The sequence below is a fragment of the Protopterus annectens genome, chromosome 9.part0 (assembly GCF_019279795.1).
Source record: "Protopterus annectens isolate FY-2018-M chromosome 9.part0, PAN1.0, whole genome shotgun sequence".
NCBI lineage: Eukaryota > Metazoa > Chordata > Ceratodontiformes > Protopteridae > Protopterus > Protopterus annectens.
The window spans coordinates 330823737-330839718 of NC_056743.1; the positions used below are offsets into that span (position 1 = coordinate 330823737).

At 38.3% G+C, this 15982-nt stretch overlaps 1 protein-coding gene across 2 annotated transcripts in view; it reads left to right on the forward strand.

Annotated features, from left to right (window-relative positions):
• RABEP1 (rabaptin, RAB GTPase binding effector protein 1) overlaps window positions 1-15982 on the forward strand; it is a 1652179-nt gene that overhangs the window by 1414728 nt on the left and 221469 nt on the right. Inside the window, exon 15 of one of the 2 annotated variants that reach the window (XM_044082911.1) lies at window positions 4270-4281. The exons of the other annotated variant lie outside the window; for it this stretch is intronic. Coding sequence (XP_043938846.1) covers window positions 4270-4281 — 12 coding nt within the window. The remainder of the gene's footprint in view (window positions 1-4269; window positions 4282-15982) is intronic. 2 annotated transcript variants of the gene reach the window in all.

A 15982-nucleotide genomic window follows, 5' to 3' on the forward strand; every position in this document is an offset into this window, starting at 1 on the left:
TATATATATATATATGTCTACTTACATATATATAATATATATGTATATATATATATATATATATATATATATATATATATATATATATATATATATATATGTGTGTGTGTGTGTGTGTGTTTGAGTGAGTTTAGGGCAGAAAATCAGAAGGGGATGTATTGAAGAAAATGTTTCAACTCAAGATCTACATACATTGACCTATACTAAAGAACAAAATACCAATGTTGTTTCAGAGAGCCAAGCCCCTGCAACTGTTTTGTCCCACACTCATTCTGTAATGCTGATGTATATATGGATTTAGTGACCAGTGTCACATGTTTACTTGCTTAACAATTGAATAGCGAAATATATGTTTTTACTTTGGCTAATATGTATTTGATCCTTAGTGCTAGTGCAAAGAATGCTAAGAAGTTACTTGTGAAATGATCAGACCATATTATGGGACATAATTTGAGGTGATAATTTTAGATTTCCCACATGAAACTGACACTACTGCAGTAAAAGAGTGGAATAAAGCTAAGAGAGTGAAAAGACAAATATTTTGACTGTTTAAGTGTACAAATGGAGTGTGAACTTGAATTTGAATATTGGTTTCTTCCTTCTACATATTATTCTTTTGTATTTGGTTCCCAGGACAGTAAAGGTAGAGGATACTTGCCTAACAACATCTATTCTAAAACTGTATATTTTAGCTATGTAGCATGTCCTGTTTCATATCATATAACACTTTTTTAACTTGTAAATAAATAATAGAAAATTGTCATATAATTGAGATATCCATGCTTTACTTAACTTGAGTATTTTTATTTTCTGTGTAATGAAAGGTATGATTGTAAAAATAGCATTCTTTGATATTCCCTAAAATCCTTATAATGTGGAAATATGCCTGTATGATGTAAGAACAAAATGAAAGAATGGGGCAGCCAGTTTGGTCAAAATCAGAAAAAGTTAAATGTAGCCACTGTGGAAGGTCAGAGGGGTGAAACAGTTGTCTAGATAGTTTTAGAAAGGTGAAATATATTTGCCAACATCATAAAACAGGTATAGCCTTAAAATATAAATATAAGTAGTGGGTTGTTATCTCTGCAAGGCTTACATTTATTAGGTGTGTGTTTGCAAATTTCTTTCAATCAAAAAGCAGATACTTAAAGTTAGTATAGATGAAATTGCATTTAATTTAAAAATACACTTTGAGTGTGTATATGTATGCATATATATATATATATATATATATATATATATATCTCTGTGTGTGTGTGTGTGTATGTATCTGTATACACTTGAATGTGTCTGTGTGAGTCTAATAAAATAAAAAGAAATGTGCGGATTAGATGTTTTTCTTGCTGTGGTAACATCAGTGAATCTGTGACAGAGGAAAGTACAAGCAGTTTAAAGAAGAAAATATGTATGCAATTGTAAAGCAAATGAAAAATCTGATAAGATATAAGATCTTGATATTATTTTAATAGAACTGTACAAATAATTTCTTTATAAAGTTGTTAGTATTTTATGCAGAAAGGACAGTGACACTCCACTGTCATGGAAGTAGTCTTTAACTGTGTTAAAACAAAGTAAGGTTCTGATATTATGAGAATCTTTTAAATCAGCCTCTGTGTTGAATGTCTGTCATTAACTCTGTTGTAGCTAACACAATTGACATAATTATTCCAAATTTGTTTCATGATGATCAGTTTTTGTTTCTTTTGAATGAAATTTTTTGGATAATTTTACAGTAATTGTAATTATTTTAGAAATGCTGATTATAAGCATAATAATAGTAGTTTAGATATTAAAAATAATCTGATGTTTGTAATTAGTGAAAATCAACTAATTCCAAAGATGTGTTATATCTGTTGGGGTATTAGAAAAATGTTTCCTTTGGAATTAATTGAGCTAATTAGTTATATTCTCATTTAGTAGTAAATGTTTAGAACTTTAGTCATACCTTTCCTGAACAATTCAGTTTTCTAAGAGCACAAAAAAAGGCCCTTTAGCTGTCTCATTATTTATATTGGCAGTCAAACCCTTTGCTAGTGCATTCAGAAAAAAAGCATTACAAGGATACTGAGTTGATAATGATTTTTTATCAGAAATGTTATTTGTAGACATTTTATTAATTGTAATATAAATCAATGCATTGCTTTTCTGCTGTATGTTTTGGACATTTTTCTCTGTTAAAGGTTAATGATGCTAAAATGTAATCCTTATCAAATAACCTACAGGTTGAAGAGTCAGTCTTAAATTATTTCAAGTGTAATTAGAAATTCTCAAGGAATTAAAATACATTGGTATTGCTATTATTCCCTTCTTTAAACTATATCATTCAATTAAATTATGACACTATTTATATACTATCTTTAAAGAAATTATTTTTAATTGGTCAAAGGTAATTTTCAATTTAAGGTAAATTGTACTTGATTAAAATGTTTCATTTACTAAATTTACTATAGGTAGTTATAGGTTTGTCCCTTTTACCCCCAATAAAAGTTGTATTATTCAATTAAGTAAATTGCTGTTAAACTTTCTTTGGTCAGTAGACCTTCTTTCATCTCCTGTTAAGTATAGAATTTCTTGAAAAAACACTTAAAAACTTGGAGCAATAGTGACATATTTGTTAGGTTTAATTTTTGCACTAGTTATTTTGAGAGCAGATGCATTCTTTGATTTGCTGTGGTAGGGTATCCCCTATCTTTTTTATAAAAATAGTAGTCATATTTAATGATTCCCAATTAAACTTACTAAATAGTATGATAGTTTTGTTTTTAGGAAACGGCCTTTAGTATAGTTATTTACTTGCAGAATTAACATATTTTAAAAACAGTTAAAATTTTCTTTATAGAGTTCTAGATTTGAGATGTTCATTGTTTTCCATCTAGACATTGACTAATACCTTGTGATTTAAAATCCATTCAGATAAGTCTAAGAAATATGAATGGAAGGAAGAAGGATCGCTGTGCTGTACCAGTTCAGCTGTTAAAGGATTTATAATTGTTATTGTTCTCTAATACTCAAGGCAAATGTAATCGTCAGATTAAAGATTGAATATTAACGCAGCATTTCAAAAAATGTCTTTCTTAGAAGACATCAGGAAAAAATGAGTACATTTAATGGAATAGTTCCCTTAACTGTTTAAATGTATGTCATTTATCTCAGGTAAGTATCAGGACTTATTTTTAAAGCATTTATATCCTAGTCCAGATTCTAAAGAAAAGTATCTTATCTTGACCCCTCCTATTAGTACTTCTTTGTTTTGGGAACTTTTTACTTGAAAATCTGCTCACAGATCTTTTTACACCACATAAAAAGTACATCGTTATTATTTCCTGGGGTGCAGAAAAACTTTAAAAACTAGTTTTTGTCATATTTTATGTTTGTAATTCTCAGAAAATTTTGCCAGGACATCAGTTTTGTCAAGCTGTTGGTAGAGAGAATTTTCATGGATCTGTTTTTTTACTCCTATTTACTGCCCATTTTCCTAACTACATTTGTACATGCCAAAGATCTTTGTTGTGAGTTGTAGTAGCTGTCAGTTGACAGATCATAACAAAGGAATAGAATAATCCAGTTGTCTTCCTTTTGATGGATTTTTCAGAATTTTTAGTTATCTATTTAGTAAAATACAGTATTTAACTGTGAGAAACAAGGGGGAAATGAATTACGAATTCAGGTCAAAATTAGGAATTATTTTAGAAAAAAACATGTCAGTAATGTTCTGAATTGTTAATATGTATAGATTGTAAGCTGTTATCTGTATGAGTAGTCCTGCTTCCTATCTTATTTATTAGTTGTGATTATAATCCATTTTGTTTTATTTATTAGTTTATTTTATGATATTAATTTTAATGCATTTGAATTTCATTGATAAGTGTGACTTAGTTTTTTCTAGCAAGTGTACATTGTTGGTCTTTACTTGGCTGCCTTGTGTAAAATCTATAAAATGTATTTATGAAAGAAAAAGGAATGTTGAGTGCACAGTAATTAAATTTGGAGTCTATATTTGAATGCTCATTGTCTAGTTTGTACAACCAAAACAGTTTTATTCTGCCCCCTCCCCACTCAACCCACCCATCCACATGGATTAGTGAAATAATATTGCAATACTGTGGTAAAGAAGACTGCTTGTAACTGCTGCACAGCTTTGAATTTTTATAGTTTATGTAAGCATCCTGCTTTTATATGATCTTTTTTATGTTGATAATTTATTTGTATCTGTTCATTTCTATTTATTTATTTTTCTTTGTTCTTTTTCTTCTGGTGACTGATGTGCAGACATCTTGGAAGGTATGGTAAAATTTCGAAGTAGCCTTACTTACAAGTTCATTTGCAATAATATGCATGGCTGGCTTCCCACTAAAGAGTGACTGCTCTTTAAAACAATGGTTGTTTTTTTCATTGTTTTAACTATTGTTCATTCTACACAGAGTCTTGTCCACTAAGCCACTCATCTTACTAAAATGATAGCTCTGTTAGTTATTAGTTCGAAACAAATAGGAGTTCACTTTTTATGGCCTTTTAATGTGGAGAGTTTTTGAACATACTTTCAATGACAGAAGTATTTAGTATTTTTTTAACAACAACAATGTCCCAAAAAGTGGACTGTATAGCTTTGGTATATCTGGGGCACTTTTAATGCCTTTATTGATGCCTTGTGTCAGACTGTCATGGAGTGGTCCCTTTATTGTGGTACTTTTAAAAACAGTACCATGGTCTGTCTTAAAATGGCTGTCACAGGTTGAAAGTACTCTCTGTGCTGCATTCACTTTATAGTTTTCTTTTAATGGAATTGTTAAGGGAAGGTTCATTTTTCTGACTTTCATGTACTTTGGTGCACCATTTGTTTTGTCTGTTTGTGAATAACACAAATAGCAAAAGCTATATGAATATTCAAGGGAGACTTTTTGTTTTACAGTGTGGGCTGCCATTCATGAACCAACTGATGTAAAACTTAAAGTAAACAAAACTAGGAGGTAACTGTACAAATTAGATCTGCTTTGCTCCTTTGGACAGAAAATGGCAGGCATGGACATTACTACATGTATATAAAAAAATGAAGATTTGCACATTTGACTACCATCTAGAAGCAGAAAAGAACAGCAACTGTATTGTATGCCAGAGGGTTGCAATTAAAAAAAAAAAAAAAAAAAAATGGAGCTCACCTTTGTTTTATAAAGCATCAATAGGTACAGATGCTATCACTGCCCATACCGAATACCAGATCAGTGCATAACTTGTCCTCAGTAAACCTGCTGGAAAAATGTATGCTCATTATACAGATGCTACATTAAAGAGTACTGTATTTCAGCAGATGATTTACTGTTTATAGCAACTGAGCAGAGAAGGCAAAGAGCATATTAACAATGGGTTAGGCAGAGTCTTCATTTTTCTTTAAAAGAATATGTACTGAAAACTGTAAATAAATATTTTAGCATTATGGAAAATCTGTATATTTAGTCGAACCTCAATCATCTGGATAATTTTTAAATTAAAAAAGGCCATTATGCAACATTTGTGTTATTTGTGCTTAATTGTACTACTGGTTAACTTGGTTTGCACATTTCTGTCTGTCTTCCCGCTTTATTTAACTGGCTGGTTAACAGTTACAATGCAGCAACCTGATACCCTGTCATGTATTACAGGCCACAATTCTCGCAATATACTTACACAAACATTAATTCTTCTTAAGTAAGATATCACAGAGCCTGTTTGACATCTTGGCTTTTCATTGTCTGAACCACTGTTATACAGTGACATTAATTTTATAATTATTCTTGTCATATTATTAACTGATTTTTTTACATGCATGCATCATTTTCCTATTGCATTCTGCATGGATGTGCTGGTTGGTGCATTCTCTCAGTCCATTCTAACATAACTGTTCAAAACATCTCAAGATCATTATCCACTGGGGCGTGTGCTGACCTGGGATCTGATTTTGATGACCATCTACATTGACTGACTACTGAGAATTATTGCATTCTCTGGCTTTTACTGTTGGGTATGTTTGTTTCTCTGTCCGTTATAATGTCACAAGCTGAACTGAGATGGTGCCATCTAGCCTTTCTCTACCTGTGTTCTTTTGTCCCATTCAGTACAGTTCAGCTGTTGATATTACTGTATTGTAGGAAAGTTCTTGCATTGGATGCTAAAGAAATGTTGACCTTCCATGTGTCTGTCTGGTTGCCATGCCAAACCCACAGTGGCAGTGCCTTTATTACCTGTAAGAAGAACAAAGTAATTAGAACTATAAAAGTGCCAATACTTGGTCACCTGCATAAAGGTATCTCAGGCACTGGCAATAATGCTATTTTGGCCTGTCTGTATATGAAAACAGTTATTCCCATAATAAGTGTCCAGGTTGTTCTTAAAAATATCTAAGTAGTGCTTGCTTTAATGTAATTTAGTAGTCTATTCCATGCATCAGCTCCTCTGTCCGAAAATCAATTAGTACACCTCTCTTTCCTTTATAATCTTCTGTATATGTTGTCTGATTATTCTTTGCTACATTTTGATAACCCCAAACATTCCCAGAAGTTGTTTCAAAGTACTCTGTATACCTGAATAAAGTCTCCTCTTAAATGTCTATATGAGGTACTTGAGACACTGTTCAAGTTCAGATATTTTGTCTTTTGTAATAAATTTTCACATCCATGGATGCCCTTGGTATATTTTCGCCATACTTTTTCCACTTTAGTTATGCTTGTTTTCTTATAAGATTTCCATATTGTTATTCTAGACTCAAGTTTGGGTCTAATGTAACTAACAAATGAGGATTTCATCATTTATGATTTCCTAGACTTTATAAATCTTGTTTGTACAACCTATAGTTTTATAACCGTCTTTAACCAATTGGTTGATATGATTAGAAAAACTCAAACCTGGATCTACCCATGTACCCAAGTTTTTAAACAAATCTACAGTTTCAATCAGTGTGTACTATATTAAATATCCACCTTTCAGTCTATGTCTCCCAAATCTTATACGCTTTGTTTTTGATGTATTAATCAGGTTAAGGAAGAAGGCTTGAGAAACTAGAGGTCTGCTTCACCTTTTGCAGAATGACAGTGGTTGAAGTGCAAGAGGTTCTTCATATACCTCTATACCCGAGTCAAGCAGGCCAGGAGAAACTGGGGCTCAGGAGAGCAAGCTTCATCCAAAGCCACTGTAAGTAAGTCCATCCCCGAGATTACCTCTACTCCTTCTTCTGCTGGGTGATTCTCCTCAGCAGGAAGTCAAATTCACACCTGTCATTTGCTGATGACTACTGTATTAACACTGTAACTAGAACAGCAGCATCTGAAATGCATCTGTAATTAAGGCATGATTTAGGCTGTCCTTATTTGAGAATAGGTTGGTTAGTCTTTCCTGACTGATGCACAAAGTTTCATCTGGGATGCCAGTTGTCTAAGGTATCCCCATCATGAAGGACCATGACATAGTGATCTGAAGGTATGGAGAACGGCTGTTGTGGCTCCAGGATGTGGAGAACAGCCGTTGTTGTGCCCTTGCATAACGGTGGACCCTCTACAGACTCTGGAAATTATAAGATTGTTAGTCTCACTAGTATTATTTGCAAAGCTGTGGAAAGCATTATAACTGAACTAATAAATAATATAAGTGAACATGTATGTCTGGATACACACCAGTTTGAATTTGTAAAAGGCAAATCTTACCTGGTCAACAAAAATAGGCTGAGTTCTTCTGAAGGGTTACTGAGCACATAGTTAAGGGGCATACAGTCTCCAGTGCCTGCCTCTACTTTACCAAGACTTTGAATATTATTCTTATGCTGTAATTATTGGCAAACTCCTAGTTCAACTTTAACCCTTACATAGTTCACTGGATTGGCAACTTTGTCTGACAAACTCATAGTAGTAAGTGCGAGAGTGTTTGCTTTAAACAGAAAATTGTCACCAGTGGTGTCCCAGGGGTCTCTGTCCTAGAACCCCCCCCCCCATCTTTGGTGTGTTCTTCTCTGGTATGAAAGCTGATATTGACAGACTATGGCTAACCAAGTTTTCTGACTGTTGCATACTGAGGGATAGTAAAATCCCATTGTGATACTAAAATTCTCCAACAAAGGATAGACCTAGCAGATGCTTGCTGTGTTAGTCATGAGCTTATCTTCAGTGCTAAGAAATGCAGCATTTTCCTTTGGTAAAACAGACATTACTACTGCTTACTGTGTAGATAACATTCCACTTACAAGTGGCACAGTCATCAGGGACTTGTGTACCTATGTTAGTAAAAGCCTTGGCTTTGGCCACCCTGTCTTTGTGATTTTTAGAAAATCATTTTACCTTGCACAACTTAATCTTTGTGGTTTGCCCTCATGGTCCAAGGAAGTTAGTCTCTCTTTATTCCTCACTTGTAGCTCTGCCTGTTGAGTGTAATGTCCTGCTTTGTATGTAACTTGATAAGCATGTAAACTAGCTTGAAAGAACTCAAGGAGTTTCCTCACCAAAACAAAATCTCCCATGTCAGTACCCTTAGTTACTATGATAGATTAAAAGGCCTGTCACTTTACTCAGTGTCATAAGGACTCCTGAGGGATGATCTCTGATTAACCTTCCATGCTTTGAATGACTCAGTACACTTTAAACTCATTCACCCAATTAGAACCAGTGGTAAGGCAAACAACTACTCTAGAAACCTAAATGTATTGGTACATCAACACCAGATGACACAACGTATACCTAATGCAACTTATTTCCTGTTTTCAGAAAAGGCCTCCTTTACATGTCTTGGAGAGTACTTCTGTAGCAACCTTTAAAAACAGTTTGGCTAGCTGGATGGGTCATCCCAGATTTTCTCCTGGGATCTCTGGGGATAATCTCTTTAATGGGGGACAGTGTTTGCCTCCCACCAGTACTGTTTAATGTGGTCGTATAAATATGATAACGGTTTTGAACTTAATCTCAAATAGACCCATCCTGTAGCTCTTAAATTCTAACCCAAAAAGTGCTGCCTTAAAGAGCTGGTCAGTCTCCCCAAAACTGTTAGAACAAACCCTGAATCTAGTCCTCAAAGGACAGTAGAGCCTGCACTTCCCTTTCAAATAGCAGATATCCATTTATTTTGGACCTCAGCAGCTTCAGTGAACACATCAAGTATATCATATTCCAGAAGATCACTGTCCAGTGGGAGATTATGCTCCTGCTTCTCCACTCTTGTGCCTCTTGGCATGATGACCATCTTCAATTGCATCTGTTTTTGGTTTCTCAACAGGAGATTCTTTTAGTTCATTCCAAATGATCTGTATTTTCAGTACAAAATACTGCTGTTTGATATCTCTTATCCTAAATTGTTTGCTATGCCCTAGCTGTGGTGGTGCCCAGCAGAAGTAGGTTGTGTTGGTGTTTCCTTGTCTCCGTGACTAACTCAGTGAGGCTTGGTCACAAATAAAGAGTGAAGTTCCATGGCAGTCTGTATTTGTATGTCCAAAGAAGTTATAATCTGACTTTATTCCTCCCTTATAGCTTTGCCTGTTGTTGAATATAATGTCCCACTTGGGAGATGTTTTATATTGTCCCAGCGTACAATATTTTCTTGTGGGAGTAGATTACTCTTTTATATTTCAATGATTCCTGTCCACATAGAGGACCCAGGAAGTAATGCCTTTGGTATCCTGGTTACGTTCATAGATGTGGGTGGTAGTCCAACTCTACTGCTCCTTTTGAGTCTTATGTTGGTCACCATTTTCACTGTTACATTTGTCTTTTACAGGTGAAAGTCCTTAAGTGGTCAGTTGCTGTGGGGGTGGTTATGCCTTCATGAATCTTCTGTTTGTGGCAACCCCCTGTTACTAGGCTCACATGTGATGAACTCGTTCCACCAAACTCTGTATAGGATTACCTTTTCTGCAGCCAAACTTGTCACAGAGCCTTCAGCATGAACCCACTTGTACTTCTTCCCAATACATGGCAAATGGGACCTCTAGAACAAATTTCATGCAGAAATGTCAAAAAATAACATTAAGACCCGAGCCGCTTCTTCTCTTAGGCAGTCAGGCTACTTTCTTTATGAGTCAGCTGGGCAGCATATACTTCTGTCTCCTATGCAGATGGGTCATGCTGATGTTGTCATGGGCCATAAACTACCACTTGTCTTACATTCATTCACATCCTAGGGTAAATTAAGGTATTGACAGATTCACATAGCTGCATTTTCTAGCCCTGTTTTAAAGTTCAAGGTAAGGGCGGCTTCTGTGGTCAAATTCTTCAGGAGATGATGTACCTCTTAGCAGCCTTTTCATCACTCAAAAGAATGTTGTACACACACAAACCATTTCTGCTAATCGGAGCATCACAAGGGGGACTTGGCAATCAATATGTCCTTCAAGAGTCCCTTTAATACCACACTAGAGTTGCAATAGCTTTCTGATACAGATTTGGGTTTAACCAACTTAAAAGGCTTGTACATGCTGACATCATGTGACCCAGTTTTCCAGCAAATCAAACCTCTATAGAATAAAACATCAATCCACTAGCAACACCATATACATGATAAAACAGACAATGTGAAGTTGTTCTGTCTCGCCGTTCATTCTTTACTAATGGGTTCGGAGCCGATCCCTACTGCGAAGCTCAAGGATTTCAAGTAGCTCGAGGCCAAGTCCCTATCCCATGATGCACCTTGAGTTACCTTACATCTAGTTTGCCACTGCAACTGATCAGAGGTTCCTGATAGCTTGGCCCAGTAAAACTTTAAATACTTTACTATTTTACAAATATTGTTGTTAGTTTTTCACTATTGTAGATAGATATTTAACTTCTCTGACAAAAAAATTATTTATTCAGTGACCTTTTGTCACATATATTGTTAAAATACTATTGTGTGATTACTTAGAATTAATTTACTTGTTAAAATTCTGTGTGTGTGTGTGTGTGTGTGTGTGTGTGTGTGTGTGTGTGTGTGTGTGTGTGTGTGTGTGTGTGTGTTTGTCAGGTTTAACTTACTTGTGCATATATATTTAGCCTGTTTTTTTATAAGGCTTATTAGCAGTTATAGTTAGCCTTAGTTTAAAAGGCTTGTGTGTGTTTGTGCTGATAGCCTGTTTTTTTATTAAAAGGCTTATTAGTATTTATAAGTTAGGCTTAGTTAAAAGGCTTGTGTGTGTGTCTGTGTGCTTGTAGTTAGCCTGTCTTCTATTAGAAGGCAAATTGATATTGCTGTTGTTGGGTGTGTCTATTTCTGTCATGGCTGATGACAAAGAAGAACACCCTAAGTCAGGTTTTAAAAAATGTCCTAAATGTGGGCAGAAGATGTCGGTTACTGACTGCCATGGGAATTGTGTCTACTGCTTGGGTGCCTTGCATCTACAAGACACATGCTCTATATGCCATTATTTTTCCTCTAGAGTTCTCCAAGAGAGAAAAAGAAAGCTTATTGATAGGGGTTTGTTGAAATCTTCTTTCCAGGAGGCTTTGAGTGACCAGGATGGATCTAGTAAGTCCTCAAAGACTACTGGAGAATCAAAAGAATGAAAAAAATCTAGAGTCTGTGACATCAGCTCTACAGGTTTCGGAGCCAACTGTCTTCTCTTTTCGGAGCCGATCCCCGGTCTTGGAACAGGTATCCAAAACTCCTAAATCGCCTCTACTCCAGTCGGTACCATCAGTCCGATTACCTCAATCTTCTGTAAGCCTATCTGATTTGGATGTGGATCAGGTGGTGCAGAAGCTTTTACAGACACCGGCCTTTGCCAAATTATCGGCTCCAACCCAGGCAGCTTCGGAGCCGAAGACCCTTATGCCAGCTATACCTCTTCCTCCGAGCCATACCAGTCCTTCGGAGCTGGAGGAGTCGGACCTGCTGATTGTGGAGCCTTCAGAGCAGACACCTGCTCCATTGTCTTCAGCTCCATTCACTCTGACATCCCGTGCGCTGATCGAGGACTCTAGGAGCCAACACTCTCAGGTTGGGTCCGGGGGGGATAGTCGAACTGACTTGTCGGTTCTGACTTTGCCTCTCAGGACTTTGGCTCAAATGAGCTCGACTCCTACCTCAGGCTCAGAGCCCACTGTCCCAGTGCCGGGAGTATCAACGGTTTCCTCGAATCAATCGGTCCCTTCGCATCGGAGCAGAGGTGCCTTCGAAGCCATGAGGAGAGTTATGCCTCCCAAGACCTCCTCAACTTTGGGTCCAGCTTCTTCATCCCCTAAAGTGCCTGTGTCTGCTTCTGCCTCACAGATCCTTGCTAAGCGCAGAGATCCAGAGCCTCAGGAAGCCACATTGGGTGGCCCATGCTTTTCTGAGACCTCCCCAGAAGCTCCCACTGATGAGGTTCCCAGGAAGAGAGTGTACAAGAAACATTTGGATTCCCCTCAGGAGTCATTAACATCTGACACTGACTTGGATGAATCAGAAGTGTCCCCACGGTCCCCCTCTGAGGATATCTCATTTGCTGAGATACTGGAAATCCTTAGGCAGAGGGGTGACTGGAAGTCCACCAACCCTACTGAGGATGAGTCGGTCCTCCTGAAGGCTTTTGGGTCTCAGCCCTCCACCTCTTGGGTGTCTCTGCCCTTTGATGAGCTGATGCATCTGGTCTCAAGAAAGGAAGTGGGAATCTCCGGATACTATGGAACCTGTACCTAAGAGGCTTAATAAGTTCATATCTGCCCCCCTAGATAAATCCTTCTTGACAAAAGGTGTGCCAGTTGATGCCATGGTGGTAGCGGCAGCCACCAAAAAGGAAATGTCTAAAACTTCCTCGTCTGTCCATCCTCCTAACAGAGACTCCAGGATCATGGATAGATATGGGAAGCGCATGTTTAGTTGAGCGACTTTTGCTCTTCATTCGCTTAACTATTTAACCCATTTTAATAGACTACAAAGATATCTCCTTAAAGAGCTGGGAGATGCTCTTCAGGGTACAGTAGCTACAGGAGCTACAGACAAAGCTGCTGCCCAGCTTGCTACCCTCCGTTCGATAGTGAACTCATCCATGCACCTCATTTCATATGCAGCTGATGGAACGAGTAGGGCAGCGGGTACAGGAGTTACTCTTAGGAGACACTTCTGGATGCGCTTGTGTTCCTTTGCGGAGCACTTCAAGTCATCTTTCATGAATACCCCCTTTGATGGCTTGTCCCTTTTCAGGATTAAAGTCAAGGAAACCTTAACCAAGTGTTAGCAGGACGGAAAGACTCTGTCTGCCGTCGGGGTCCGTTTTTCCACCCCTACCAGACCCTACCCCAAAGGTCAAAGAGGAGGGAAAATGTGGTTCCGAAAAGCCCAAGGAGCCTTTCAGGACACACACAGTGAACCCCCTTCAAGGAGTCATTCAGGAGGCAGCCACCAAAAAGGAAATGTCTGAAACTTCCTCGTCTGTCCATTCTCCTAACAGAGACTCCAGGATCATGGATAGATATGGGAAGCGCATGTTTAGTTGAGCGACTTTTGCTCTTCGTTCGCTTAACTATTTAACCCATTTTAATAGACTACAAAGATATCTCCGTAAAGAGCTGGGAGATACTCTTCAGGGTACAGTAGCTACAGGACCTACAGACAAAGTTGCTGCCCAGCTTGCTACCCTCCGTTCGATAGTGAACTCGTCCATACACCTCATTTCATATGCAGCTAATGGAACGAGTAGGGCAGCGGGTACATGAGTTACTCTTAGGAGACACTTCTGGATGCGCTTGTGTTCATTTACGGAGCCCTTCAAGTCATCCTTCGTGAATACCCCCTTTGATGGCTTGTCCCTTTTCAGGCCTAAAGTCAAGGAAACCTTAACCAAGTGTGAGCAGGATGGAAAGACTCCGTCTGCTGTCGGGGTCCGTTTTTCCACCCCTACTAGACCCTACCCCAAAGGTCAAAGGGGAGGGAAAATGTGGTTCCGAAAAGCCCAAGGAGCCTTTCAGGACACACACAATGAACCCCCTTCAAGGGGCAGAGGAGGTGGCAATAATGGAAGACGCCGCCCTCATGGCAGTGGGGGTCTGCAACACCAGGGCGACAGAGATCACTTCTTTTGAAAGGAGGCCCGACTGTCCTGCTCTGAAGGCAGTCAGGGGTCGCTTATCTTTGTACCCAGACACCTGGCTCAAACTAACAAAATGACAACTTGGTAAAAAGTATCATTTCCAGAGGATATTTCATCCCTTTTGCCACACCTCCTCCACCAACAAGGAAAGCCTTCATTTTTCAGTGTACGTAAAGAAAACTTTGTCCCTCCCCCCTTGATCCCTTCTTTCAGATCCCATTCAGCTTGTGCCTTTGCTGCATTCTCCTCTTTTGTTGTCATATTGCTTGCTTCCTTGCACTGGGCCTCTTGTATCTGTGTACCTTTCCTTTCCAACTTTTGCTTGCCCTGTTACTTTAATTGTTAGCCTTGCCTTGCCTTCCTCATTGACAATTTGGCCTTTCTTTTTGCCCAATATATATCTGGCCCATTTCCATAGTTCGTTTATCATCAAGTACAGTCTCTTAACTCTTTTATAGACCCTCTGGCTTAGCTTTTAACCTACATCCCCAAAATCCCCACAAGTGTCTTTGCACTTCTATTCTTTTATTTCCGTCTAAACCACAAGAGTGGTGTGACATGGTCACTCTTGGCTAACGGTACATTCACTTGAACATTCCAGACCCCCTACACTATGGTTAGGACCTTATCCAAAATTCTTTCCTTTCTTGTCCTTTCCTGCCCCAGTTAGCTGGAGCTCTTATTGTTCAAGACATTAATCCATTTCTGCTTTCTCTACCAGAGAGCTTGAAAACTACTAGTCTTCTCGTAGAACATTCAGATCCCCAGTGATTTTAACTGTTTCCTCCTTCCTTCCTTCTTTATTCATAAATCCAGACTGTCATCCACTCTCTTAATGTATCTAGGGACAAGTATGGTGTATTCATCCACCTGAATTCGCCTATGTCTATGTCTTAACTGTCATGGCACTTACCTTAGCTACTGACTCTGCCCACTGTCTCACCCTGTTGATGGGGTAGTATTCTTCCTCCTGTCTGAACTTATATTTGATGCTCTTCTTTTTCTAGATCACTACCCCATCTTCATCCCTTCCTTTGCCATTTCTGGACAACCTGTACCTAAGAAGCTTCTTGTTCAACCCTATTATCACCCATTCATTTTTCTCTAATGCCAGCAATGTCCACCACCTCCACATCACTGCCTACAACTCGCACATCATCTTACATAGACTTCCTCCACTGTATTGCACTATGCCCAGTCATTGTCCAAACCAACTTTGCTGTCTGCCCATTGTGTTATATGTCTTTTTTCCTTTCTGTCTGTTCCATGAAAACTACCCTTTTTTCTTTTCATATTTAAGGTACAGTTGTGAGATGAACATTTTAAACACAGTTCTGAGCACTGTTGTCGCTCCTGGGCCCGGATGGAGTCTGTCCCTGATATACCCAGGTTCTGCTTCATTATTCACTTCCATAGCCAGTTATTTTACTCCAAAATCCTCTCTTTCATCCACAGGCAACACTTCTCAGAGTGCTACCTTCAAACTTGATTCCTGGCATTTGTCTGCAACTTCTCTGTCCCTGCGTACTGCAACATCAGCTGGCACCTCTGACAGATCATTGTTGATTGCATGCGTCAAAACATGCATCCACTGCTCCTCCTTGGTGAACACAGTGATCACTTCCTTCTATCTCTTAAAGTCTAAACCCTGTTACTGGCCTCACTGTAATCTTGTCTTCCTTGCCAAGGCTGTTAATCTCTGTTGTTTCGGTCTGCAGTCACCAAAACTCTCTTATCTGTCTCCACTCTGTCACTACCTTCCTACCCTTCCCTTTCTATTTCTACCACCCATAGCCCACCTCACTGTCTGTGTCTTGTCTTCCTCACTGTGCTATAAATTTCCCCTTTCCTAGGCTTCATACAGATCTGACAAGATCCTCTTCAATGCTCTTGTCATTTTCACCCTGTTTCTCTTGCATCTGGTTCAGCACCTCTTTCTGTTCAATTCCTTCTTGCTGTCCTTGTGGTGTTGGTTGTTGCATAGCAGCATCTGAT